Here is a 27,807-nt window from a genome sequence, read left to right as displayed (position 1 = left end):
TCAGCAAGGTAGCTTCAACCGCTTCACTGGGTAAGGAATTCCACAGATTCGCAACCCTTCAGGTGAAGAAGTTCCTCCTGACCAATATTTAACTTGCCTTCCCAATTCCATGCTAACTTTGTAATTTATGTCAAAGCACACCTACATTTCTCTCAGTGTAGCATTCTTCTGTCTATTTAAATAATACTCTGCTTTAATGTTCTTGCTGCCAAAGTGCACAAATTCACATTTTCCCATATAAATACTCTGCCAGGTCCTTATCCACTTACTTAATGTCCCTTTGCAGACTCCATATGTCCTCACAACGTGCTTTCTTAATTTTCTGAAGAAGGGTCCCGACCCGAAACGTCAAGCTTTCCTGCTCCTCTGATGCTGCTTGGCCTGCTGTGTTCATCCAGCTTCACACTGTGCTTTCTTAATGTTGCTTTTTTAAGTATTGTCACTAATCTTGGTATAATGCAGGCGATCCCTTAAGCAATCGTGTAGATTGTAAATAATTGAAATTCATGACTGAGCTTTGGCAAACCGCAATTAGTGAAGTATCAATCTGAAAATTATTCATTATCCATACTATGTTTTCCATTGCCTAATCAACCTTCTTATCCATTGTAGTACATTGCCACCAAACTATGACCTTTTATTTTGTATTTAAATATTCTGTGGCATTTTATCAAATTGCTTTTGAATATCCACATACGTTAGATATTATGGTTGCCTTTTATCCAGTCTGCATGTTCTGTCCTCGAACTTTAATAATAAATTTATCAAACGTGATTTCCCTTTTACAGACTGATTCCTAGGATTGCCCTAAGCAGAGTGTGTGAGGAGACTAAGTGTATAATTCTTATGTATGAGAAGTGATCTCATGGAGACATACAAAGGTGTTGCAGGATTCAGCAGGGTAGGTGCAGGAAGAAATTTTCCCTGGCTCAAGTGTAGAACAAGGGGATACAGTATCAGAATGAGAGATGTCATCTAAGACTGAGATGAGGAATTTTCTTCACTCAATTTGATAATCTTAAGAATATTCTCCCCAGAGGACTGTGAAACCCCAATCATTTGAGTATATTCAAGACACTGGTCAGTAGTTTTCCAGCAATATGGTTACAGTGTTGGCGAATAGTTTTGAGGTAGAATGTCGGAGATGAGCTAGTTGAATGGTGGAGTAAACTCGCCTGCCTATCTCAACACATTCCAGAGCTCATTCACTCTCTGCCACTGCTTTCTTCGTGAATTGCTATAAACATGCCCTCTGACTTTCCATCTTACCTCCTGCGAAAATAATTTCTCCCCATTTTGGACTGATGCTGTTGATTTTGAATATTGCTGTAAACTCTTCAAAACTGTTTAGCCAGCACCTTCAAATATGTAACCATCTAGAAGGCCAAGAGGAGTAGATACATAGAAGCACCATCACCTTCAACTAACACTCTAAAATCTCTCTGAATCCTGACTTGGAAGTGTATCACTGTTCTTTCACTAATGCTTTGTCAACCTTCCTGGAATTTCATTCCTAACAGCCCTCTGCCTGTTCTCTCACCCCAAGGATAACTGGTTCAAGGAGGTAGTTTGCCATGACATTCTCCAGTGCTGTGTTGGAAGTGATGGCCTAATGACCTTGGGATTAAAGGTCTTATGATAACCGTGAAATGCTGTAAATAAACACTAAGGTGGCTAAAGGTTAGCCTGCCTGCCTCATAGTTCTGGGACCCGGGTTCGATTCCGGCCTTGGGTGATTCTTAGAATCTCTATAGTGTGGAAGCAGGCCCTTTGGCCCAACAAGTCCATGCTGACCTTCAGAGCAACAAATCCAGACCCATCCCCCTCTAACCCACCTAGTCTACACATCCCTGACCACTATGGGCAGTTTAGCATAGCCACCCCACCTAACCTGCACATATTTGGATTGTGGGAGAAAACCAGAGCACCTGAAGGCAACCCATGCAGACACCGGGAGAATGTGCAAACTCCACACATACAGTTGTCCAAGGGTAGAGTCGAATCTGGGCCCCGCTGCTATGAGGCAGCAGTGCTAACCATTGAGCCACTGTGCCACCCATCCATGTGGAGTTTGCACGTTCTCCCCTTGTCTGCATGGGTTTCTGCTGGGTGCTCTGGTTTCCTTTCATAGTCCAAAAATGTGCAAGTCAGGTGGATTTGCCATATCAAAATGCCCAGTAGTTTTCAGGGACGTGCAGGTTTCATCAAGGATTAGGGTTTGGGGAAGGAGGGTGATGGTGGGTCCCGAATGGAAGTTTTTTGGAGGGTCTGTCCGGACAAGATGGCCCAAATTACCTATTTCCGCACTATAGTGATTCTATGACTGCAAATTGGTGTAAAAACCCATTTGGTTCACAAATATCCCTCAGGAAAGGCAACTTGCTCTGGTACCTACATGTGACTGTGAACTCTCTGAATTGGCCTAGTAAGCAAGGGTAACTAGTTATGGGCAACAAATGCTGGTCTAGTCAGTGACATATTCAGTAAATGAACAAAAATCTCTCTCATTTTTGGAGAAAAGACAGATTTTCTCAAATATTTTCATGAGAATTTTCATCCCTTTATCATTCTCTGTCCCCTGTCTAAAGCCTTAATATCCATTGTAATGTCTCTAGTTGAGACTAAATCACTGTTCTATGTGTAATCACTGGATGAACGTCTCTGCCATTGGATGAAGATCAAGCAAATTCTTAATTACTTGAACATGAGCATTTTCTGTCACCTTGACGAAATGATGATGAGCAACCTTGAAATGTTGCAGTCCATCTAGTGTACATAACCCCTAAGCTCCTCTCAGGAATCTAGTTCTGGGAGTTTGATCCAGCATTGGTGGTACAGTTCCAAATCAAGGTGGTGAGTGGCTTGCAGGGGAACTCGTAGGTGGTGGTGTTCCCATGTATCTGCTATCCTGGTCCTTCTAAATAATAGTGGTATTGTACTGGAAGGTGCTATCTAAGAAGCCTTATTGCCGTGCATGTTATAGATGGTACATACTGCTGCTACTGTGTGCTGGTGCAAGTTGTGGTTGAGGAATTTGTGATATTAGATGTTATTAGATTTTGCAGTTTCTGGAATAATCTAATGTAAATGCTTGCTAATGGTTATAATCCTACAGGTTTCAGGGATAGAAGATGAAGTTCAGCAGCTCCAGAAAGCACTGCTGGATTACCTGGATGAGAATACGGAGACTGACCCCTCGCTAATGGTAAGTGAAATCTAGCTGCTCAGTATATTTATCTAGGGGATTTCTAGTCATCTTTTGATGCCTGGGTGTGGGTGGCCAGCTGCATGAGTGTGTTGAGGGGTTAATATGTGGGCTAGGTTTAGACAAGGTTCATGGGTGGATTAGTGTTAGGCTGGGCTGATGGGTGCATGGATTAGAGTTAAACCGGGCAGGTGGGGTTAGTTAGGGTTAGGCTGGGCTAGGCCTTGGGGATGCTAAGGGACTTCCTATTCTTTCCAAAAACTAAAATCTTCATCATTAATGACATCAATGCCTGGAGTTTAAAATTTTGTATTACCTTCCATGGGATTGACTACATTCCTGCAGAGAGAATGTTAATGAGAGACAAAGTCTAAGAGCTGCTGATGGAACTTGGACAATCCCCATTTTCCATTGTAATCAGGATTCAGTTAAAAAAATCCAGTTCAGTCTCATGTTCTGTCACAGTTCCTACAGTAAGTTCGTGTTTGTTTTTAAGTTCGCTAGGAAGTTTTACATTGCACAGTGGTTTCGTGACACTACAATGGAGACAGAGAAGGCAATGAAGTCACAGAATCAGAAAGATGACGATTCCTCAGATGGAGCACAACATGCTAAGGAGGTAGAATCTACAGGCGAGATCATGCAAAGAGCAGAAAAACGCAAGAAGTTTCTTCGCTCTGTCATCAAAACTGCCCCAGCTCAATTTAGCACGCTGAGGTAAGCCGTGTGGGTTGGGAGGGCTATATTCAAATGTGGACAATGTACACCTGCAGGGTGGTTTAGTAATGAGCACGTGAATACGCTTTGTAGTGCAATATAGGGCTTGGATTGATTCTCCTACTTCTCCTCTTGGTTTTGTTCCAATCCAGTGTGATCATATTTGAGCTGTTAGTTCAACATCACTTTCCTACCCTGGCACCGAATTTCTTGATTCCCTGAGAGATCAGCAAAGCTATAAGAGAATGAATAATTTATGACTTTTTTGTTAAGGAGCAAGTGACCGACCAAGATAACAGTGGCAGCAAAATGAACATAGAACAATACAGCACAGTTTAGGCCCTTTGGCCCACAATGTTGTGCCGACCTATTATCCTACTCTAAGATCAAACTACCCTGCATACCCTCCGTTTTACTATCATCCGTGAGTCTATCCAAGAGTCGCTTAACAGTCTCTAAGGCATCTGACTCCATTACCATGGCAGGCAGCGCATTCCATACGTCCACCACTCTCTGCGTAAAGAATCTACCTCTGATATCTCCCTATACCTTCCTCCAATCATCTTAAAATTATGTCCCTTGCAATAGCCATTTCCACCCTGGGAAAAAGTCTCTGGCCATCCACATTATGTATGCCTGTCATCATCTTGTACAAATTGGTCAAGGTAAAAGATGGGGGGAAACTAAAGGATAGGTTTACTGCAAGAGTTGGCTATGCTTGCAATTGATAAATTGCCTGGGCTGATAACTAACATTCCGGGCTGAGGAAGTGGGGATAGTAATTAAGAAGAGATTGCTACAGTGTTATGAAATTTCTAGATGACTTCAAGTGGAGGAAAACTGATCATTAATGTCAATCCTTATTTGGACACCATGTAATTTGTGTGGATTCATTGTTACCCACAAGCCCCTTCTATTAAAAGGAAAATAACTCTGTGTATCCAATCTTTCCTCATAATTTCCTCATTTTCTGAAGATGGGTTCTGACCCAAAACATCAGCTTTCCTGCTCCTCTGATGCTGCCTGGCCTGCTGTGTTCCTCCAGCTCCACAATGTGTTATTTCTGTTTCCCCATAATTGCATTTTTTAAGCCCTGGCAACATTTTTGTAAATTTCCTTTACGCTGTCTGCGGAGCATTTGCTTCCTTGCAGTGCATGAATGCAGTGACCAGAACTTCAGATAGAATTCTAGCTGCAGCCTGGCCTGTGACTTGTATGTCCCAGCATTAGATCCCCATTTTTGTATTCTATAGCTTATACTGTACAGAGAGGCATTTAATATGCCGCCTTTACCACAATATCCATCTTTCCGGCTATTTTCAAGGACTTGTGGATGTGCAGTCTAAGGTTTAAATGCCAGTCATTATGAGCATTATGATTTATGATCCAGCTGATGTTATTACCTGGCAACACTCAACACTGGAGTTTAGAAGAATGAGGTGGGCGATCTCATTGAAACTTAAAAAAATTCTAAAAGAACTAACCAGACTAAATGCAGGAAGGATATTGACAGTGTCTGAAGAGTCCCAAATCAGGGGTCACAGTCTAAGGAGGCAAGCATTAAAAATGGGAAACCCTTCAGGTTTAGAGAGAGTGTAGATGGGGTGCCTAAAAAAACAAATTAGGAGAACAAAGAGAGGCCATAAAATTTCTTTGGCAGATAGGATTAAGGAAAACTCCCGAGTTTTTTATAATTATATTAAGAGCAAGAGAATTACAGGGAAGAGTGGGTCCTACTCCAGACCAACAGAGTAATCTCTGTGTGGAGCTCGAGGATGTGGGCCAGGCCTTACATGAATTTTTCTCATTTGTACTCACAAAGGAGAAAGACAGTGCAGCTGGAGATGCCATTTGGGACGGTGAGGCTCTACAACATGTTAAGATTAATAAGGAGGCGGTATTAGATGTTTTGGTGGGCGTAAAGCTGCACAAATTCCTACGGCCTGATAAGATGTATTTCAGGCTTCTATAGGAGAACAAGCGAGGAGGTTGCCGGGACCCTGGTGGATATATTTAATTCATCACTGGCTGCAGAAAACGTGCCAGATGACTGGAGGAAAGATAATATGATTTCTTAGCTTAAGAGTGGCAGCAGGGATAGGCAAGGTAATTACAGACCAGTTATCTGATGTCAGTGGTAGGGAGATTTTTGAAAAAGTTCTGGGGTCAGAAAATCAAGAATAGTCAGCATAGGGTAGTAAGAACTGCCAGTGCTGGAGTCAGAGATAACATCGTGTGGAACTGGAGGAACACCGTGGGCCAGGCTTGGGGACCGCTTTGCAGAACACCTCCGCTCAGTTCGCAACAAACAACTGCACCTCCCAGTCGCAAACCATTTCCACTCCCCCTCCCATTCTCTAGATGACATGTCCATCATGGGCCTCCTGCACTGCCACAATGATGCCACCCGAAGGTTGCAGGAACAGCGACTCATATTCCGCCTGGGAACCCTGCAGCCATATGGTATCAACGTGGACTTCACCAGTTTCAAAATCTCCCCTTCCCCAACTGCACCCCTAAACCAGCCCAGTTCGTCCCCTCCCCCCACTGCACTGCACCACACAACCAGCCCAGCTCTTCCCCACCCACTGCATCCCAAAACCAGTCCAACCTGTCTCTGCCTCCCTAACCGGTTCTTCCTCTCACCCATCCCTTCCTCCCACCCCAAGCCGCACCCCCATCTACCTACTAACCTCATCCCACCCCCTTGACCTGTCCGTCTTCCCTGGACTGACCTATCCCCTCCCTACCTCCCCACCTATACTCTCCCCACCTATACTCTCCCCACCCATGCTCTCCCCACCCATGCTCTCCCCACCCATGCTCTCCCCACCCATGCTCTCCCCACCCATGCTCTCCCCACCCATGCTCTCCCCACCCATGCTCTCCCCACCCATGCTCTCCCCACCCATGCTCTCCCCACCCATGCTCTCCCCACCCATGCTCTCCCCACCCATGCTCTCCCCACCCATGCTCTCCCCACCCATGCTCTCCCCACCCATGCTCTCCCCACCCATGCTCTCCCCACCCATGCTCTCCCCACCCATGCTCTCCCCACCCATGCTCTCCCCACCCATGCTCTCCCCACCCATGCTCTCCCCACCCATGCTCTCCCCACCCATGCTCTCCCCACCCATGCTCTCCCCACCCATGCTCTCCCCACCCATGCTCTCCCCACCCATGCTCTCCCCACCCATGCTCTCCCCACCCATGCTCTCCCCACCCATGCTCTCCCCACCCATGCTCTCCCCACCCATGCTCTCCCCACCCATGCTCTCCCCACCCATCTTCTTTACTCTCCATCTTCGGTCCGCCTCCCCCTCTCTCCCTATTTATTCCGGTTCCCTCTCCCCATCCCCCTCTCTGATGAAGGGTCTAGGCCCGAAACGTCAGCTTTTGTGCTCCTGAGATGCTGCTTGGCCTGCTGTGTTCATCCAGCCTCACATTTTCTTATCTTGGTGATGTTGAAGAGTTGTTTTTGTAATTGAAAGCTTATGACTGGCAGTACACTACAGGCATTGATGTTGAGTCCCTTGCTTTCAGTTTGCACATTAATGACTTGCAAGCGAATGTAGAAGGTATAATTAGTAAGTTTGCGGATGATGCAAAATTTGACGTTATTGATGGTGAGGAGGATAGTCTCAAGCTACAGTACAATGTTAATCAGCTGATAAATTAGGCAGTGCAACGGCAGGTGGAATTTAATCCTGGTAAGTGTGAGATAACAAATTTTTAGGAGGCCTAATAAAGGAAAGATTTACAGAATGAGTGGTTGGTCGCTAGAGAGTACTGAGAAACGAAGGGATCTTGGTGTACAAGTCCATAGATCCCCGAAGGTGTCCGCGTAAGTAGATAGGATGGTGAAGAACGCATACAGGCTGCTTACTTCCGTTAGCTGGGATGTAGAGTAAATGAGCAAGGAAGTCTTGTAGCAACTTTATTGAGCATTGGGTGGGCCACAGATAAAATACTGCATGCTGTTCTGGTTACAAAACTTCGGACATATATTGTTATACTGGAGAGGGTGTAGAGGGGGGTTCAGCAGGTTGTTGCCTGGAATGCAAACACTCAGCGATGGGGAGAGACTGGATAGATTGAGTTTCTCTTCCCTGGAGCAGAAGAGGCTGGTGGGAGATCTGATTGAGTATACAAAATTGAGCGGCATGGACAAGTAGATTGGGAAAATCTTTTCCCATGGCAGAGGAGTCTAAAATCAGGCAACGTACATTTAAGGTGAGAAGTAAGTGATTTAGAGGGGATCGGAGGAAATCTTTTCAATCAGGATGGCAGAAATATGGAGTGTGATACTTTAAGCATCTGGACAAGCACTTAAAATGCCAAGGCCTAGCAGGCTATGGATCAAGTGCTAGTAAATAGGATTAGCATAATTTGGTGTTTCTTGGCCAGCGTGGACATGGTTGGCTGGAGGGCCTGTTTCTATCCCATATGTTGCAACGATGTAGGAAAGGCCATTATGCCCTCCAGTCTAGGCAGCATCCTGGTAAATATCTTCTGTGCCTTCTCTAAAACTTACACATCTTTCCTATAATGAGGTGACCAGAACTGAACACAATATTCCAAGTGTGGTCTAACCAGGGATTTATAGAGATGCAGCATAACCTCGCGGCTCATAATCTCAATCCCGCTGCCAATGAAAGCCAACACACCATACGTCGCCTTAACCCTTTCAACTTAGGTGGCAACTTTGCGTGATCTGCGGGCTTGGAACCCAAGATCCCTCTGTTCCTCCACACTGCCTAGAATTCTGCCATTAACCATCAATTCTGCATTTTAAATTTGACCTTCCAAAATGAATTCCATTTGCCACTTCTTTGCCCAGCTCTGCATTCTGTCAACGTCCCATTGGAACTACAGCAGTCCTCCACACCACCCACAACTCCACCAACCATCTTGTCATTGGCAAACCTACCAACCCACCCTTCCACTTCCTCTTCAAGTTGTTTATAAAGATCACAAGAGCAGAAGTCCCAAAACAGATCCCTGCAGAACACCACTGGTCACCAATCTGCTACAGAAGGTGATTGAGGTCAAAATATTGAACGTTTTCAAGAAGAAGACAGATATAGTTCTTGAAGTGAAAGAAATCAAAAATTTTTTTTAAATTCATGGGATGAGGGCATGCTAGCCCAGCGTTTATGCCATCCTAAATTGACCAGAAGGCAGCTAAGAATCAGCCGCATTGCTGTGGGTATGGTGTCACATATTGGCCAGACCAGGTAAGGATTGCAGTTTCCTTCCCTGAAGGACATTAATGAACCAGATTTGTTTTCTGACAGTTGAGTGGTTTCAGTAGACTCTGAATTCCGAAACTTATCAAATTCAAATTCCATGTCTGCCATGGAGGGATTTGAACCCAGGTTCCCAGACCATTACCTGGGTCTCTGGATTAATGGTCCAGTGATAATACCAGTATGCCATTTCTTTCCCCCCTTATAAGGCAAAAACAGGAACAGGGTTCTGAGTTGGATGATTAGCCGTGATCCTATATAATGCTGGAATTTGGAAGGCCTACTCATGTTCCTATTTTCTTTGACTTGGAATTGACTTAGAAACAGGGAGGTAGTTTGATAGATGAGAGATAATGGGAACTGCAGATGCTGGAGAATCCAAGATAACAAAGTGTGAAGCTGGATGAACACAGCAGGCCAAGCAGCATCTAAGGAGCACAAAAACTGACGTTTTGGGCCTAGACCCTTCATCCTAGGTAGTTTGAGAGATTATGTTTTGCTGTAATTTCTGTTGAATAAAGTAGTCTCTAGTTGAAACATAAGCTTGCAATGCTACAGCTTTCACTTTAACAATAAAACAAGTTTGTTGCAAACGGAATGAAACCGAATAAACTAAGCCATGTGCTTGAAGCGACAATCTCTGAATTTTTTTACCATATGGTATGAGTATAAGTTGAATAATGCCAAACATCCCTTTATAAATTGAATAAAAACAAAACAGACACCCCTGGTATAATACCAAAACATTACTCACATGATACTCATATCAGAATTCCTTGGATGTTTTAGTTGTGACTTCAGTGTTTAGACTAAAGAGGCAGATAGCTTGGTCCTGGTGTTATTATACACCCTTCTTAAAAAATGATTTATGGAATGAGGGTTTTGATTGGGCCAGTATTTATTGCCAGATGCCCACTGCTATTGGTCTGGAGACACATGTCGGCCAGGCCAGACCAGATAAAGATGACACATTTTCTTCCCTAAACGATAAATTTGGATAAAAACTGAAAGAACTGCAGATGCTGTAAATCAGAAACAAGAACAGAAGTTGCTAGAAAAGCTCAACAAGCCTGGCAGCATCTGTGAAGAGAAATCAGTGTTAATGTTTTGAGTCTGGTGACCCTTTCTCAGGACAAATTTGCATTGTTTTTGCCAGAGGATTGAACACTAAGGGACAATCAGATATATCGTAGATGTCAAGGGTCCAGGATGTCTCTGAGCGGGCAGAAAGCATTCTGAAGGGAGTGTGTGAACAGGCAGAGTTTGTGGTACATATCATCCTGCCTATGTTGTTAGTACTGAGTGACGAGATCCTGCAGGAGCAAGAGTTAGGTAGAAAGTTATGAAACAGAACCTCTAAAGACTACTGCCTGTACCAAGTGCCAATAAGCTAGAAATAGGAGGATAGTACAGCTCAACAATAAACAGATGGTGTAGGAAGGAGATATTTCAAGTATCTGGGCCATTGAGATCTCTTCCAGGGCAGGTGGGACCTGTACAAGAAGGACAGGTCATACCTCAACTGGAGGGGCACAAATATTTTGGATTGGAGATTTGCTGGCATCATTTGGGAGGATTTAAGCTAGCTTGGCAGGGGAGTGGGAACCAAAGCAAAGGTGAATTGACTAAAATGGAATGTGAGAATAGGGCCAGTAAGACTTAGAGGAAGAGCAGGCAGGGTGGGTCTGGTGGACTGAAGTGCATCAGTTTTAATGCGAGAAGTGTAACAGATAAGGCAGATGAACTTAGAACTTGGATTAGTACTTCGAACTATGATGTTGCTATTACAGAGACTTGGTTAAGGGAGGGACAGGATTGGCAGCTTACCTTTCCAGGATACAGATGGTTCAGGAGGGATAGAGGGAGATATAAGGGTCATGGTGTTGTACTGCTGGTTAAAGAGATTATCACAGCTGTACTGTGGGAGGACACCTTGGATTGCTCATACAGCGAGGCACTATGGGAATAGCTCAGGAGCAGGAAGGGTGCAATCACAATGTTTGGGGTTTACTGTAGGCCTCTGAATGGCCAGCAGGAGATATAAGAGCAGATATGTAGACAGATCTTGGCAAGATGTAAAAGTTGTCACGGGTGATTTTAACTTCCCATATATTGACCGGGACTCGCTTGGTGCTTGGGGCTTGGATGGAGCAGAGTTTGTAAGGAGCATCCATTTGGGCTGCTTGAAATAGTATGTAGATGATCCAGCACAGCCCCTTTCCTAGCTGGACTTAGTACTGGGGAATGAGCCTGGCCAGGTGGTCAGTGTCTCAGGGGAGCAGCTCGGGAACAGTGATCACAATTCAGTAATCTTTTAAGGTACTGATGGATAAAGGTAAGTGTGGTTGTCAGGTGAAGATGCTGAATTGGGCAAAGACCAAATGCAACAATATTAGGCAGGAACTGAAGAATGTAGATTGGAGGTAAATGTTTGAGAGCAAATCAACATACATTATGTGGGAGGCTTTCATGTGTAAGTTGCTGGGAATGCAGGACTGTCATGTACCTGTAAAGATGAAGGATAAGCATGGCAAGTTTAGGAAACCTTGGATAACGAAGATATTGTGAGCCTAATCAAAAAGAAAAAAAAGAGGCATTTATCAAGGCGAGGAGACTGGGAACACACAAAGCAAGGGTATATAAGGAAAGTTGAAAGGAACTTAAACAAGGAGTCAGGAGGGCTAAAAGAAATCATAAGTCACTGGCCAATAGGATTAAGGAAAATCCCAAGGCTTTTTATATGTACATAAACGGTGTTGCACCTTCTGCAATCAAAGGGGAAAGTGTTGTGGGAATGTGGGAGGTGTTGGGAATGGAGGAGAGGTGGTCCATGGTCCCTGTGGAAGTCTGATAAGTGGGGGTTGGGAATACCTGTGTGGTATTTGTATCCTGCTAGATGTGGCAGAAATAGCTTAGATCCTTTTGAATGTTGATACTGGTGTGGTGGAAAATGAGGGCCAGGAGGACCTTATCGATGTAATGGGGCAGATGAATGGGGAATGGGTCGAACATGGCTAAAGGCCCTGCCAGCAATAGTGTTGGGGAATTCTTGGTTGAGGAAGAAGTTGGTTGTTTTGAGGGCCCCTGTTTGGAAGGTGGCATCATCAGAAAAGATGTGATAGTGAATAACGAGAAGAATGGAATGCAATCTTTTATAGGAAACAGAATATGAGAGCTATAGCCTGGATAACTGTGGAAACCAGGTTTGTAGTGAATATTTCCTCAGAAATGGAAACCAATGTCAAGGAAGGGATGAATTGGAGATGGACCAGGTGAAGGTGAGCCCGGGGTGAAATTGGAAGCAAAATTGATAAATTTTTTGGAGAAGGCAGCACCGATGATGTCATTGCACTAGAGAAAGAGTTGTGGGTGGGGGCCAGAACGGGAATGGAACAAGGAATGTTCCGCGTACCCCATGTAGAGACAGGTCAAATCTGGTATGTACCCATGACTGTACTTTTGATCTGGAAAAGAAAATCAGAAATTAAAAGAGAAGTGTTTTTCAAAGTGAAAATGAGCTTGGTAGAGGATGATGGTGTCGGATGGGAATAGTTCAGGCATATTTTCTTCCAGGATGAAGTGGAGAGCCCTAAGACCATTCTGATCTGGGATGGACATGTGTAGAGATTGCACTTCCAAAATGAAGAGGAGGCAGCTGGTGCCAGTAAACTAGAGATTCTGAAACTGACACAAAGCCTCAGAGATTGTGATGTAAGTTGGAAAGGACCGGAGAGGGGAAGGAAAGAATTGGGCTCAAGTAGGAAGAGTTGAGCAGAAGCGAGCTGTAGGGGCTGGGAGACTGTGAACTCGGGCTGTTTGGGGGTGCAGGCGTTGGCGATCACCAGATGAAATGAGATGAATGACCATTGAGAACACTAGCCTGGTGTCCAGTGGTGGGGCCATGATGCGGGAACATAGAAGTAATTGTCTGAGAGCTCTTGCCCAACCTCCCAAATGTAGAAGTCAGTATGCCAGACAACAACAGCACCATCCGTGTCAGCAGGCTTGATTACAGTGTTGGAGTTGGATCTGATAATATGAAGTCAGTGGGAGATCTGTACAAATGGGTGAGGGGCACAGAAATTAAGGCAGCTATTGTCAAGCTGACTGTTCTCAATGAAACTGTCCTCTGAGCTATTAGGGATGGGCAAAGTACTGGCCTAGCCATCGATGTCCTCATCCTGTGAATGAATTAAAGAAAAGCTGGGGGGAGAATGTTGGTGGTATGTGAAGCTTCTCTGCTGAATTAGTTTAAACCCTCCAGAAGAGCATTAGCAAATTCCACCCACCTCCCCCCACCAAAAACCCCCGGAATTTGGTGGTACTCTGGTTCAGGTGTAGACCATCCCATTGTAGAGGCCCCACCTACCCCAGAATGAGCCCCAACTATCCAGGGTCTGAATCCCTTCCCCCTGCATCATCCCTCTAGCCACATGTTCAACTGCTCTCTCTCCCTATTCCACACCTCGCTAGCACGTGGCACAGATAACAAACCGGAGATGATAACTCTGTTCTAGCTCTAAGCTTCCACCCTAGCTCCTTGAATTTCTGCCTTACGTCCCCATCCCTTTTCCTACCTTTATCACCGATGCCTATGTGGACCATGACTTGGGGCTGCTCCCCTTCCCACTTAAGGATCCCGAAAACACGTTCCAAGACATCATGGACCCTGGGACTTGGGAGGCAACACACCAACTGTAAGTCTGTCTTATTCCCACAGAATCTCCCTGCCTGTCCCCCTAACTATGGAGTCCCCAGTGACTAATGCTTTCCCCCCTTCCCTTCTGAGCAACAGGGACAGACTCTGTGCCAGAGACCTGTACCCCATGGCTTACCCTGGTAAGTGCCCCCACAACAGTACCCAAAAGGGTATACTTGTTATTGCGGGGAACGGCCACTGGGGATCCCTGCACTGTCTGCCTGTTCCCTTCACGTCCCCGACTGTGTAACCCATCTACCTTTTTCCTGTACCTGAGGTGTGACTGCCTCCCTGTAACTCCTCTCAATTACCCCCTCTGCCTCCTGAATGATCCGCAGTTCATCCAGCTCCAGCTCCAGTTGCCTAATGCAGTTTCCGAGGAGCTGGAGTTGGGTGCACTTCCTGCAGATGAAGTCAGTGGGGACGCTCGTGGTGGTCCTTACCTCCCACATTCTACAGGAGGAGCATGCAACTGCCCTGACCTCCGTTCCCACGGTTCTGAATTCCCATACAGACTATTGAAACAAAAAAAACTAGTAACCTTACGAAATCGGTGCTCAGAACCTTTATTTTTGGTTAGAGGAGGAGGAGGATGGGTGGGTGACAGTACCTAAGTAGTGTTTCAGGTAAAGCAACCGCCCAAATATATTACCTCACTTTCTCAGCCGAGAAAGGGCCCCCTTTCTCTCATTATTCTTTTGTTTATTGGACTTGAACCCAGGCCGCCTGATGCATGGGTAGGGATGCTACCATCCTGCCATAAGAGAACTCCACAAAAGCCTACCACTTGATTGTGTGGCAGAACACAAGTGCAGAGGAGCGACGTGAGCAGCCACTGTTGGTAGAAAAAGCCTACTGCACTTATTATTCCCATGTGTCTCCCATCCAAGTACTTTCAGGTGTTTTCAGATTAGCATGCCTGTGGGCCTTTCTTAGATTATAAAGCCTGAAGGTAAAGTTATTTCAGCTGCAGGCATTTACCTTGGGTTGTTGTCAGGGCAATACTGAGTTTCCTGGAGTTCCCACAATGCACTGGTATGGTGCGGACTTGAGGATCACGTGACTAGGCGCATATTTATCTCCTAGTCCCGATTGCCTTTAAGGTAAAGATACTTAACCTCAACATTCGCTTTAAAACACACGAGCTACATCACTTCATTTGTTAGGACATGCAGTTAACAGTGGCAGTGGGTAAAATAGGTTGTTGGAATGTTGTGGCGGTGCTTATACACATTACAGCAGCTGCAGCACAATGCAGTCCACATACACACCAATTAATATGACTGAAACTTCAACTGTTTTAAAAAGAACATTTGGAAATGCATTTGAGGTGCTTTAAACTCTAAAGGGTTATGGACCAAGAGCCGAAAGATGGAATTAGGCTAGATTGCACTTTTGTCTAACTTCAACAGATTGAATGGCCTCCTGCTGTGCCAGAAATTGCTTTATGCTTCTGCTGTACCCCTGAGAAACCCCTGCATTTAAATTGTGAGAACTGGGTTGATGATTTAATAATCTCGATTTTCTAACTGTCAGTTAACTTGTTTGTTTTCTAAAATGTTACCACGTAGTAGTCTGTGTTTACTCTTTTAACTTACAAGCTGCTGTTATGTTCTCAAGTTTAAGAGATGCCACAAGATTTAGGAGCAGAATTTGGCCATTCACCCCATCAAGTCAGCACCGCTGTTCAATCACAGCTGATGTGTTTCTCAACCACGTTCGCCTGCCTTTTCCCCCACAGCCCTTACTAATCAAGATTTTCTTTTGGTCTTAAATACACTGTTAATTCTCACTAAATGCATCTATGAGAAGACTAACCGATAGTATGCTGTTAAGTGAACCTTCACCAGCTGTCAGGCTGCCTTTGCTCTTGTTAAGTAATCTTGCCTTGAATCTGACTGATTTATTTTTGTACACAGAATGACCTCTGCTAATGTAGATTATGAAGATGCCTGTCTGATTGTCCGGTACTTGGCCTCCATGAGGCCGTTTGCACAGAGCTTTGATATTTATTTGACACAGGTGAGTGGCTGTATAGCACTGCTTTTGAAGGGAATTTGATTAATACTCGTCAGGTAGAGGGATTTAAAGGGACCGACTAATTTCAGCTAATTCATTTTATGGGGAGTGGTAATATCACTAGACTCGTGATTCACAACACCAGATTAATGTTTGGGTTTAGTTAATTAATAGGTTTGAATCCCACTATGGCACTTGAAGAAATTTGAATTCAATATAAAGAAAAACTGGAATAGAATGTGAGCCTCATGGTAACCATATAACTGTTGTCTATTATTATTAAACAATCTATATTGATTACTAATATCCTTTTGAAAAGAAAGTCTGCAGTCCTTTCCTGGTCTGGCTCGAGACCAATAGCATTGTGGTTCTGATTTTGATTATTCTTCTTCTGTATTCATTTTTGGGATGAGGGCTGGCTTGGCAGCGTTTAGTACCCATCCCTGATTGGGTCAACCACTTTGCTGTGCGTTTAGAGTCACATGTAGTCCAGGCCACGTAAAGCTGGCAGATTCTTTCTGCCAAGCTTCCTCCTTTAAAGGACATTTGTGAACCAGATGGGTCTTTCATGACAATCAACAATGATTTCATGGCCATCATTCAACTCTTGCAGTTTTAAAAAAAATTTTGAATTCAAATTCTACCATCTGCCGCGGTGGGATTCGAACCTAGCTTGCCAGAACATTAAAAACTGAATGAACTGTGTATGCTGTAAATCACAAACAAAAATACAACTTACTGGAAAAGCTCAGCAGCTGTGGCAGCATCTGTGAAGAAAAATCAGGATTAACGTTTCTGGTTCGGTGACCATTCCTCAGAACAGTTCTGATTCTGATTTTTCCTCTCACATGCTGCCAGGTCTGCTGAACTTTTCCAGCAACTCGTGGTTTTGCCACCAAAACACTATCCAAGTCTCTGCATTAACAGTCCAGCAATGATACCGCTAAGCTGTCAGTTCTATTTAATTGTCCTCTAGGCAGTAATGCGCAGAGTAAGTGCTGACCAAGCCAGCACAACACACATCCTGTGAACAAATAAAAGGGAAAAAAGAATGTGGATTTAGAAAAGGTATAACAAGCTTGGCTATTGGGAAGAGATGGTGAAAGGTAAAATTTATGATTGCAATATGCGTAGTCTGTGGAAGGAATTGATTTTGTACCAGGGAATCTTTCAGGCCAAACTCTTCTATGTCCATTGTTTGTTTTCTTAGTGAATGTGTGCATTGCCCATCTGTTATCCATTCCTAATTGCTCACGAACTGAGTGGCTTGCTAGGTTACTGCAGAGAGCAGTTAAGAATCAACCCCATTGCCATAAAAACATCAATCAACGATAGTTTCATGATCATCATGATCAGAACCAGCTTTTAGGTTCCAGATTTATTAATTGAATTTAAATTCCACCAACTATTCTGGTGACTTCCGTCCCTTGAACCACCAGTCTGTGCATTGGACATGATGATATATTTTATTTGCAGATTCTGCGTGTACTAGGAGAAAGTGCGATCGCTGTACGAACAAAGGCTATGAAGTGTCTATCTGAGGTAGTTGCTGTGGATCCCAGCATTCTTGCAAGGGTAAAGATTTATTTTCCTTGTATGAACATTTCTACTGTATAGTTGTTTACAAACAACACTCTCAAGAAATTAGTATGATGTATTTGAAGTCGTCAGCACAAAGCAAACTTTTCAGCACTAGTACTGAAAAACCAGGATGCCACTTGCCAAAATTAAGTGAAAGCAACCGTCTATCAACACAGCAATATGGTTGACTCTTAACTGACCTCTGGGCAATTAGGGATGGGCAATAAATGCTGCTTAGCCAGTGATGCCTTCATCCTGTGAATGAATAAAACAAAAGAAGGCAACTAAAGGCACAATATCATTCAGAGCACAATTAAAGACTAAGATGCACAAGTGACTAGAGTTTGAGCAGCCATCTATAAAGATGGGGAGCTGAAAGAGATTCGGGGAGGAAAGTATCTAAAAGGAAGGTGGGAGTTTCACAATCAAGGCAAAGCTTAACAGGAAACTAATATAGGTCAACAGACAAGGTTTAAATGATGTTTAAGTGGGACTTCGTGCAAATATGAGCAGGCATAAAAGGTCAATAAAAGTATAAAAATCATGAGGTAACAATAGTAGGGCATTTCAATTTCTCTGCTTTTAACTCAGCTGGACAAAGTGTGAATGTCTTCGAGGAGGCAGAATTCTTGTAATGTATCCAAAAGAGCTTATGAGCCAGCATGCAGGAAGTCCTGCAAGAAAGGGGATAGTGCTGGACCGAATTTTAGTGACTGAAGCTGGACAAATGGTTGATGTGGCAGTAGAGGAGCATTTCAGTGGTAATGACCACAATTCAATCAGAATTAGCGTCTTTATGGATAAAGACAAAGATGGATCAGAAATAAATGGAAGGCTGATTTCTTAAGACAAGAGAGGACCAAAGTGGCCTGGGAACAGTTCCTTAAAGGAAAATCCACTTCAGAGCAATTGGAGATAGTCAAAAGGGTAATAATGAGTATACGGGACCAATGTGTTGTATAGGTGGCAGGTGGATCCATATCCAGAGCACATTGGATGTCAAGAAATCTTAGAATTTAGATGAGGGGAAAAGAAAAGGGAGCTGAAGACTGAAAACAATTATTGAAAGTGCAGGGAGTTACTTTGAAAATAAACTAGGAGGGTGAAGAGAGGATGTTAAAAAATAAAAAGAAACACTGGTGAATAATATGAAGGAAAATCCAAAGATGTTTTTGAAAGTATTCTAGGGGAAAGAAATAACCAGGGAAAGAATAGGGCCCATTTGGGACCAAAGTGGCAATCTGTGTTGGCATCCAGAAGAGACAGCTGACATTTTAAATGAGTACTTTGTTTGTATTCATTGCAGAAAAAGAAACCGTGGGTGTAGAAATCAGGGAGGAGAATGTGATATCATTGAATGAATTAGCATTAAAAATGAGGAAGTATAAGTTTTAATAGCCTTGAAAGTGGATAATTCCCACGCCCAGATGAGATGTATTGCAAATTTGTGTGGGAGTTGAAGGAGGGGATTGCAGGTGTTCTGACATTGTCACATCCTGGCTGGGCACAGGAGAGTTTCCAGAGGACTAGAGGATAGCTAATATGATGCCGTTATACAAGATGGGTGGGAGGGATGAACCAGGAAACTACAAGCTTGTGAATTTAACATCTGGTAGGGAATGTATTGGAAAAATATTCTGAGGGACAGATTAAATCTCCAGTTGGAGAGGTAAGGATTAGTCAAGGATAGTCAACATAGCCTTTATAGGGGAAGATTATGTACAAATTTGATTGAATTTTTAGACTAAGTGTACAAGTGAAGTGAGCAGAGTTGATGTGGTCTACATGAACCTTAGTAAAGCTTCTGATAAAGTCTCACATGTTAGGCTTAAGCTAAGAGCACATGGGGTCCAAGGCAAGTGGAAAATTGGATCCAAAATTGGCTTCATGGCAGGAAGCAGAGAGTGATGGTTGAAGGGTATTTTTGTGACTGGAAACCTCCGTCCATTGACATATCCGAAGGTTTCTGTTCTTTTTATTCATTCACAGGATGAGGGCGTCACTGACCAGGCAGCATTTATTGCCCATCTCTAATTACCCTGTGGACAGTTAAGAGTCAACCACATTGCTACGGTCCATTGTTGAGTCCCTTGTTTGTAGTGTTCATTCATGATCTCGACATGACTGCCGGAGGTATGATTAGCTAAGTTCATAAATGACACACAAGTTGTCAATGTAGTAAATAGGAGGAAAACAAACACCAGGACAGTGGACAGGCTGAACAATGGCATATGGAATTTAATCCTGGAAAGTATTAGATAATGCGTTTTGGGTGGTGGTGGCACTTTGGTATATCCCGAGGATCAGAAGCCTGGAGTCAAATTCCTTAAAAGACATTAGTGATCCAGATGGGCTTTTATGATAATCAACATTAGACCAACTTTTTATTCCAGATTTCCACTGAATTCAAGTTTCACCATATACCATAGTGAAATTTAAACTCCCGTCCCCAGATCTTGGACTATTGTGGAATTTCTTTGCTTAGAGGTTCGTGAATCTGTGGAACTCATTGCCACAGAAGGCTGTGGAGGCAAAATCATTGAGTGTATTTATGACAGGGGTAGGTCGGTTCTTGATTATTAAGAGATCTAAGGTTTTGGGGAGAAGGCAACGTTGAGAAACACATCAACCATGATTGAATGGTGGAGCAGCCTTGATAGGCTAAATGGCCTAATTCTTCTATGTCTTCTGGGTCTTATGGATGTAGCTCCAAAAATACTCAAGAAAATTGACACTGTCCAGGAAACAACAGTTAGGGAAACAGCAGCCCACTTAACTGGTGTTCCGTCCACCACATGCACTTCCTTTACCATCAATGCACAGTGGCAGCACTGCACCAGCTGCAAGATACACTGCAGACATTCACCAGAGCTGCTCCAACAACACCTTCCAAACCCATTACGGTGGCTCAGTGGTTAGCACTGCAACCTCACAGTGCCAGGGACCCAGGTTTGATTCCAGCCTCGGGTGACTGTCTGTGTGGAGTTTGCACACTCTATCCGTGTCTGCGTGGGTTTCCTCCGGGTGCTCCGGTTTCCTCCCACAATCCAAAGATGTGCAGGCTAGGTGGATTGGCCATGATAAATTGCCCATAGTGTTCAGGGATGTGTGGGTTATAGGGGGATGGGTCTGGGTGGGATGCTTCAAAGGACTGGTGGACTTGTTGGGCCGAAGGGCCTGTTTCCACACTAGGTAATCTAATCTAATCTAATCTACCTTGAAAGGTGAGAGCAGCAGATGTATGTGAGCAGCACCACAAAATTCTCCAAGTCCCATACCATTCTGCTTTGAAAATATCTTATTATTCCATCGTTGTTGTGAGGTCAAAGTTGTGGAACTATCTTCAAACAGGTGTTCCTGATTCCAAAGATATCAGTGGTTCAAGAGGGCAGCTCACCACTGCCTTCTTGAAGGTAACTAGGAATCGGCGATAAATGCTAGTGAGCAACACCCACAGTCCCTGAATACATTCTTAAAAAATTCTTGCGATCTTTTACACTTTATTAAGTGATCACTATTGCTTTAAGTTCTTCTTTCCCCTTGCCTCTGCCTTATTACTATTTTTGGGATTTTTATATGGTTCTCTCTGGTTATCCTTTGAGACCGATGCTAGCTTTAGTCACTTTATTTTTCTTTATGTACTTGGAGTACTTGCAGAAGGTTTTACTGTGGTTTTTATCTTTCCTCTTGTTTTCACTAATTTCTCTTCCTCAGTCAGTTTGGTTTTGCTGAATTCTAAGTTGGTTTCTCAATCTTCAAGCCTACTACAAATGTTGGCAACATTGTTGGCCCTTTCTTTCAATTTAATGCCTCAGATTTCTGTTAAGATGCACCAGGCCAAGCAGGCCAGCATTAGAATAGCCAGCTTAGAGATACCAAAGGGTTTCACAAGCAGATGAGCTAAGCCAGAGACTGAGTTTGGCCTGGAATAAGCTGTCCATGTTTCATAAGCCCACAAGAACTTTGAAAGCCCACTAGCTGTTTATACCATAACTTTACCATAATACTGGCCTTGACGATTCAGTTGGTGACTTTGTCATCACTGAAAACTTCTCAGGAGACTGTGCTACTGAGATAAGTAAATTTGGAACTGACTTTATACACTGCTTTTGTGGGACACTTTGCTGCCTTCAGAATTTTTGTTGCTGATACTGAGACTGAAACCATCAAATGCAGATTAAAAAGAATGAAGGATAATACAGCATTGGAACAGGCCTTTTGGCCCACCAGGGCTGTGCTGATACATGATGCCTTTCTAAACTAAAAACCTTATGCCTCTACACAGTATGTATCCCTTTTATTCCATTCCTATGCAAATATCTGTCAAAATGTCTCTTAAACGTTGCAGTTGTATCTGCTGCCTCCACCACATCGAGCAGTGCATTTCCGGCACTCTGTATAAAAAGAAAACTTGTCTCTCATCTCCTTTAAACTTACCCCCTTTTACCTTAAACCTCTAAGCCTTAGTAATTGACATTCCTACCCGGGGAAAAGACTCCAACTATCTATTCTATCCGTACCTCTCAGTTGTAAACTTGTATTGGGTCACCTCTCATCATTCAAAATTCATGTAAAAACGAACCAGGTTTGCCCAATTTTTCCTCATAGTTAATACGTCCAAACCAGGCAACATTGTGATAAACCGTTTCCGTGCCCTCTCCAAAGCCTCATGTCCTTTCGGTAGTGTGGTAACCAGAACTGCACACATTATTCCAAATGTGGCCTCACTAAAGGTCCGTAGAACTTCAACATGACTTGACAATTTTTTTACTTTCTGCCCAACTAATGAAGGCCAGCATGCTTTCTTGATCACTTTATCCACTTGTGTTGCCACTTCCAGGGAACTCTGGACCTGTATGCTTCAATCCCTTTGTATATTGATGTTGCTATAGTGTTCTTTTATTTATAGTGTTCTTACTTCCTACATCACCTCACATTTGTCCAGATTAAACTCTAACTGCCTTTTCTGTGCCCAGGTCTCAAGCCTTTCTAGACCATGCTATATCCTCTAACAATCCTCCACCCTATCAATCGCTCCTCCAACTTTGTGTCATTTGCAAATTTACTACTTCAGCTACCTATATTCTCCTCCAAGTCAGTTATACATTTATATGACTGGGGTCCCAGCACCGATCCCTGATACTCTGGTAGGAGGTCCTGTTGAGAGTGTCAGGTGGTTCAGGAGGACTGTTAAGTATTCTTCCAGCACCCCACAGTTGTCAAGTTCGATTTTGTTTGCTTTTTTCATCTTTCAGATGTAGGCCTCACCAGCTAGGCCAACATCTATTGCCCATCACTCATTACCCTTGTGACTGTAGTACCAAACTATTGTCTTGAGACACTGTAGCCCATGTTTTAGATACACCTACAATATTTCCTGATTTCACATAACCTGAGATAGTTCAGGGGCAATGCATTTGTGCCTCCTGTCTTGTCAAGTTCACGTAGTACTGTACCTGACCCTGATGTCCTCCTTGGATAGCAAAAAGCTTTTTCCTAGAGTGGGGGACTCAATTACCAGGGGTCATGAGTTCGAAGTGAGAGGAGGAAAGTTTAAGGGAGATATTCGTGGAAAGTTCTTTACACAGAGGGTGGTGGGCGCCTGGAACGCGTTGCCAGCGGAGGTGGTAGACAGAGACACGTTAGTGTCTTTTAAGATATATTTGGACAGGTACATGGATGGGCAGGGAGCAAATGGACACAGACCGTTAGAAAATAGATGACAGGTTAGACAGAGGATCTTAATTGGCGCAGGCTTGGAGCGCCGAAGGGCCTGTTCCTGTGCTGTAGGTTTCTTTGTTTCTCATGGAGACATAGAAAATAGTTGGAGGAATAGGCCATTTAGCCCTTTGAGCCTTTCATGTATTCATTATAATCATGGCTGATCATCCAACTCAAAAGCCTATTTCTGCAGCTCCCAAGTGTCACCAATCAATTTAGGCTTCTCAGTTGGGCATACTTTCATTTACTGAATTTTACGCATTTGCACATGGACTGCATGGCCCTCTTTGCAGACAGAAAGCTTACATGCACTGCATTCTGAAAAAGGGTCACCGGACCCAAAACATTAACTGTTTTCTCCTTCACAGATGCTGCCAAACCTGCTGAGCTTTTCCAGCAACTTTGCTTATGTACATGCACTGCACCTGTTTCAAATTAACAAAATAGATAACAAACATTCGCTGTTTTAATTTCTTGGGACAAATTCCAATAAATACAGGCCCCATCTTCAGTTTTTTTTTCCCCCTACCAGGACCTTGAGTCTTTGAAAATCTTCCTCAAAAGGCAGTGGAAGCAAGGACCTTGAATATGTTTAGGGCAGAAGTAGTTAGATTTTGGGAACCAAGAGGATGAAATGTTATTGGACAGGTGGCAATGAGGATTTGTGGTTACAGTCTCACTAGTCACTATCTTATTAAATCGAGGAGAAAGTTCAAGGAACTGAATGGCCTACCTATATTCCAAGATTGTATCTTGTATCCTTTAGAGAGAGCTAGTTTTTTAATTTTAGAGATTCCTTAAATTTCTGTTAACTACTGATGGTGAAATTTTATGCCTTTCATCATTTACTGGAATGAATCTTTGAAAGTTGTTATTTCATAAAATGTCTTCAGCATGCCCATTGACCCATCCCTTAAACTAATGTGCTAGTTTACTGTTGCTAGTTCATTTGTTTTTTTTTAATAATTACCCTTATGTTTAAAACCCGAGTCTTTAACTCACATGCTAAATTTTACTATCAGTTTGAGAGACAACCATGTTGTGATCACAGTTACCTATGAGGTCATTCATCCCATCTTGATGCACATCATCAGATCTGCAATAGCTTGCTCTTTTGTTGGCTGTAGAAATCGCCCATTTAAGAATCTATGTTGAAAGAACTCTTTGATCTTGTTTGTCCAGCATAGCTTTATCAATTCGATTTATTCAATCTATGTGTAGCTTAGAATTGTATGTAATTATAGCCATACCTTTCTGAGGTTGCAGACTTGCTCACCAAGCTGATGTGTTTGATTGCTGATGTTTTGTCACCCTGCTAGGTGACATCATCAGTGCACCTTCACTGAAGCATTGGTGTTCTGTCTCACTTATTATTTGTATGCCTCGGCTTGCTGGGGTGGTTGGTATCACTTCCGGTTCTGTTTTTCAGTAGTCTGTATATCGGATCCAGTTCACTGTGTTTGTTGATGGAGTTCCGGTTGGAATGGCAGGCCTCCAGGAGTTTCCTGGCATGTCTCAGTTTGGTCTGTGTTATTTTGGATGTGTTGACCCAGTCACTTTTGTGTCCTTCTTTGTCCGTGTGTATTGCTCATTTTCTTCCAGTTTAGCCTCTGCAATGTTTCTGTCAGTCCTTGTGTGGTATTTTTTATATTTTATTGGTTCTGGGTATGGCGTCCTTCGCCTTCGTAATTAGCTGTCACACAGTGCTTGGTGATTTCCGTACAATGGAAACTTAAATACTTAGTTGACAACAGTACCCACTCCATCCAATGTTCCCAAGAATTCCTCAACATCATCAAGGACACCAGAATAGAAGAGGACAAGATAATGGTATTCTTTGACGTAACACCACGATTTACATCCATAAACATCGATCTAGCCAAAGAGACAGTTGCTACACTGCTGGGCAAATCAGAAAGGCAGGCATCCCATGACCCCAATAGCATTGACAAGGAAACTCTGAAACTACAGGATCTGTGCCTCATAACCCACTTCACCTTCAATAGCTGTATATTCAAACAAATCAACGATACACCAATGGAATCCCCAGTATCAGGATGGATAGCAGAAGCGGTAATACAAAGAATAGATTAGAACAGACAACACTCCCCACTATCCAACCCAAACTCTGGCGATCTATGTAGATGACACCTATTGTAATTATCAAACACACAAGACTGGAAGAAACCCACCAACACAAACAACATCCTCAGTGGAATAAATATCACTAAAGAAGAAGAGAACAACCTCTAACTACCCTCCCTGGACAGACATCGTGGTGGAACGTAAGAACAACAGGGAACTCCAAACCAGCGTATACAGAAAGACCACACACGTGGACCAGATATTCAATTACAGTAGCAACCACCCAACACCCATAAATGGAGCTGCATCAGGGTGTTATTCAAATAAGCCAAAGCACACTGCAGCAACCCAGAATTGTACAAAGCAGAACAGGAGTTTTTAAAAGGAATGGATACCAAAAAAAAGCATAATCCACTGTTACCTCTGCCGCAACCACAACAAGAAGAGACAACACGGCCAGACACACTAGTCACCCTACCCTTCTTCAGGGACATATCAGAGATGACCACAAAACTACTCCTATCAAAGTTAATAAAATGTGAGGCTGGATGAACACAGCAGGCCCAGCAGCATCTCAGGAGCACAATCTCGGATTCTCCAGCATCTGTAGTTCCCATTATCACTCCTATCAAAGTTGCCACCCAGGTGGATAAGGTTGTTAAGAAAGCATATGGTGTTTTGGCTTTCATTAACAGGGGGATCGAGTTTAAGAGCCGCGAGGTTATGCTGTAGCTCTACAAAACCCTGGTGAGACCACACTTGGAATATTGTGTCCAGTTCTGGTCGCCCTATTATAGGGAAGATGGTGGAGGCTTTGGAGAGGGTGCAAAGGAGGTTTACCAGGATACTGCCTGGACTGGAGGGCTTGTCTTTTGAGGAGAGGTTGACTGAGCTCAGACTTTTCTCTCTGGAGAGAAGGAAGAAGAGAGGTGACCTGATCGAGATGTACAAGGTAATGAGAGGCATGGATAGAGTCGATAGGCAGAGACTTTTCCCCAGGGCAGGATTGACTGCCACGAGGGGTCATAGTTTTAAGGTGTTAGGAGGAAGGTATAGAGGAGACGTCAGAGGGAGGTTCTTCACCCAGAGAGTTGTGAGTGCATGGAATAGTTTACCAGTGGTAGTCGTGGAAGCGGAGTCATTAGTGACATTTAAGCGACTGCTGGACATGCACATGGACAGAGTGAATTGAGGGGAATGTAGGTTAGGTTATTTTGTTTTTGGATTAGGAATATTCCACGGCACAACATTGTGGGCCGAAGGGCCTGTACTGTGCTGTACTTTTCTATGTTCTGAGTTCTATGTTCTATCCCTAGGTATTAGGGTAGCCCACAAACCAACAACCACCCTGTGATAGCTAAGGTCAAACATAAAGGATCCCATTCCCACAACCAACAAAGCCAATGTAATATACAAAATACCATGCAAGGACTGTGAGAAACATTACATAGGCCAAACTGGAAGAAAACTGTTAATAAGGATACACGAACACCAACTAGCCACTAACAGATTTAACCAATTCTTACTGACCTCAATACACACGATCAAAGAAGGACACAATTTTGACTGGAACAACACATCTACAATAACACGAGCCAAATCGAGACATGCCAGGGAATTCCTGGAAGCCTGACATTCTAACCAGAACTCCATCAACAAACATGTTGTACTGGATCCGATGTACAAACCACTGGAAAACACAACTGGAAGTGATACCAACCACCCCAGCAAACTGAGCATATAAATAACAAGTGAGACAGAACACTGACGCTTTACCAAAGGCGCGTTGATGATGTCACCTAGCAGGGTGACGAAACGTTTGCAATTGAACACCAGCTCAGTGAGCAAGTCAGCAAACTCATCCATGACCTGACCTACAAATTTTCTCAAAAGCAATACCTTTCTCCCAAGGTCCCACTATTTTCTATATACCTCATCCTACAGTGTACTTGATGAAAAGGGACACACTGACTACTTCCACAAGTGGCTTCTTAGTTTTATTCTTTCCTGTCTCTACTCCAATCTGATTCTATATCTTCGATATAATGGGAACTGCAGATGCTGGAGAATCCAAGATAATAAAATGTGAGGCTGGATTCTATATCTCGATGTTTAATCTGGGATGATTCCTCAATGAAGTGTTATCCTTAATTTACAGAGCTCCCTTCTACCTTTCTCCTAGTTTGCTGTACTTCTGAAATGTCATACGCCCTTGAATATTCAGGTCTCAGCCTTTGCCACCTTGCAGTTGTACATTTCAAATGGCTTTCATGTCGTATATGTTATTTCTGTTTCAGCTGTTTTTGCTCCAAATGCTATCTGCATTCAGAAACACAGTCTTGTTCTTTCTGCTGCAACCTTGAGCCTATTTGCTGGTGCATTCTTACATTCTTAAGTTTATATGCTCTGTCCCTTCCCACTATACTCTGTTTATAATTTAACAGGCATTTTGGGTGGAGATGGGAAAAAATGTAAAGACCCACTGTGTCCTCGATGTATTGAAGCAAAGAGCAGCCATGTACCCACATGCT

The 27,807-nt window shown here is 43.4% G+C and overlaps 1 protein-coding gene across 4 annotated transcripts in view; it reads left to right on the top strand.

Annotated features, from left to right (window-relative positions):
• The window catches only part of LOC125450882 (nipped-B-like protein), a 510,140-nt gene that overhangs the window by 310,287 nt on the left and 172,046 nt on the right, over positions 1-27,807 (top strand). For all 4 annotated transcript variants that reach the window (XM_059644995.1, XM_059644996.1, XM_059644997.1 and 1 more), the window contains 4 exons: positions 3,116-3,205; positions 3,702-3,922; positions 15,790-15,892; positions 17,366-17,464. In XM_059644995.1, coding sequence (XP_059500978.1) covers positions 3,116-3,205; positions 3,702-3,922; positions 15,790-15,892; positions 17,366-17,464 — 513 coding nt within the window. The remainder of the gene's footprint in view (positions 1-3,115; positions 3,206-3,701; positions 3,923-15,789; positions 15,893-17,365; positions 17,465-27,807) is intronic.

Source organism: Stegostoma tigrinum, chromosome 3 (assembly GCF_030684315.1).
Source record: "Stegostoma tigrinum isolate sSteTig4 chromosome 3, sSteTig4.hap1, whole genome shotgun sequence".
NCBI lineage: Eukaryota > Metazoa > Chordata > Chondrichthyes > Orectolobiformes > Stegostomatidae > Stegostoma > Stegostoma tigrinum.
The sequence above is the reverse complement of the archived record's forward strand: the minus strand, read 5'-3'. Positions and strand labels throughout refer to the sequence as shown.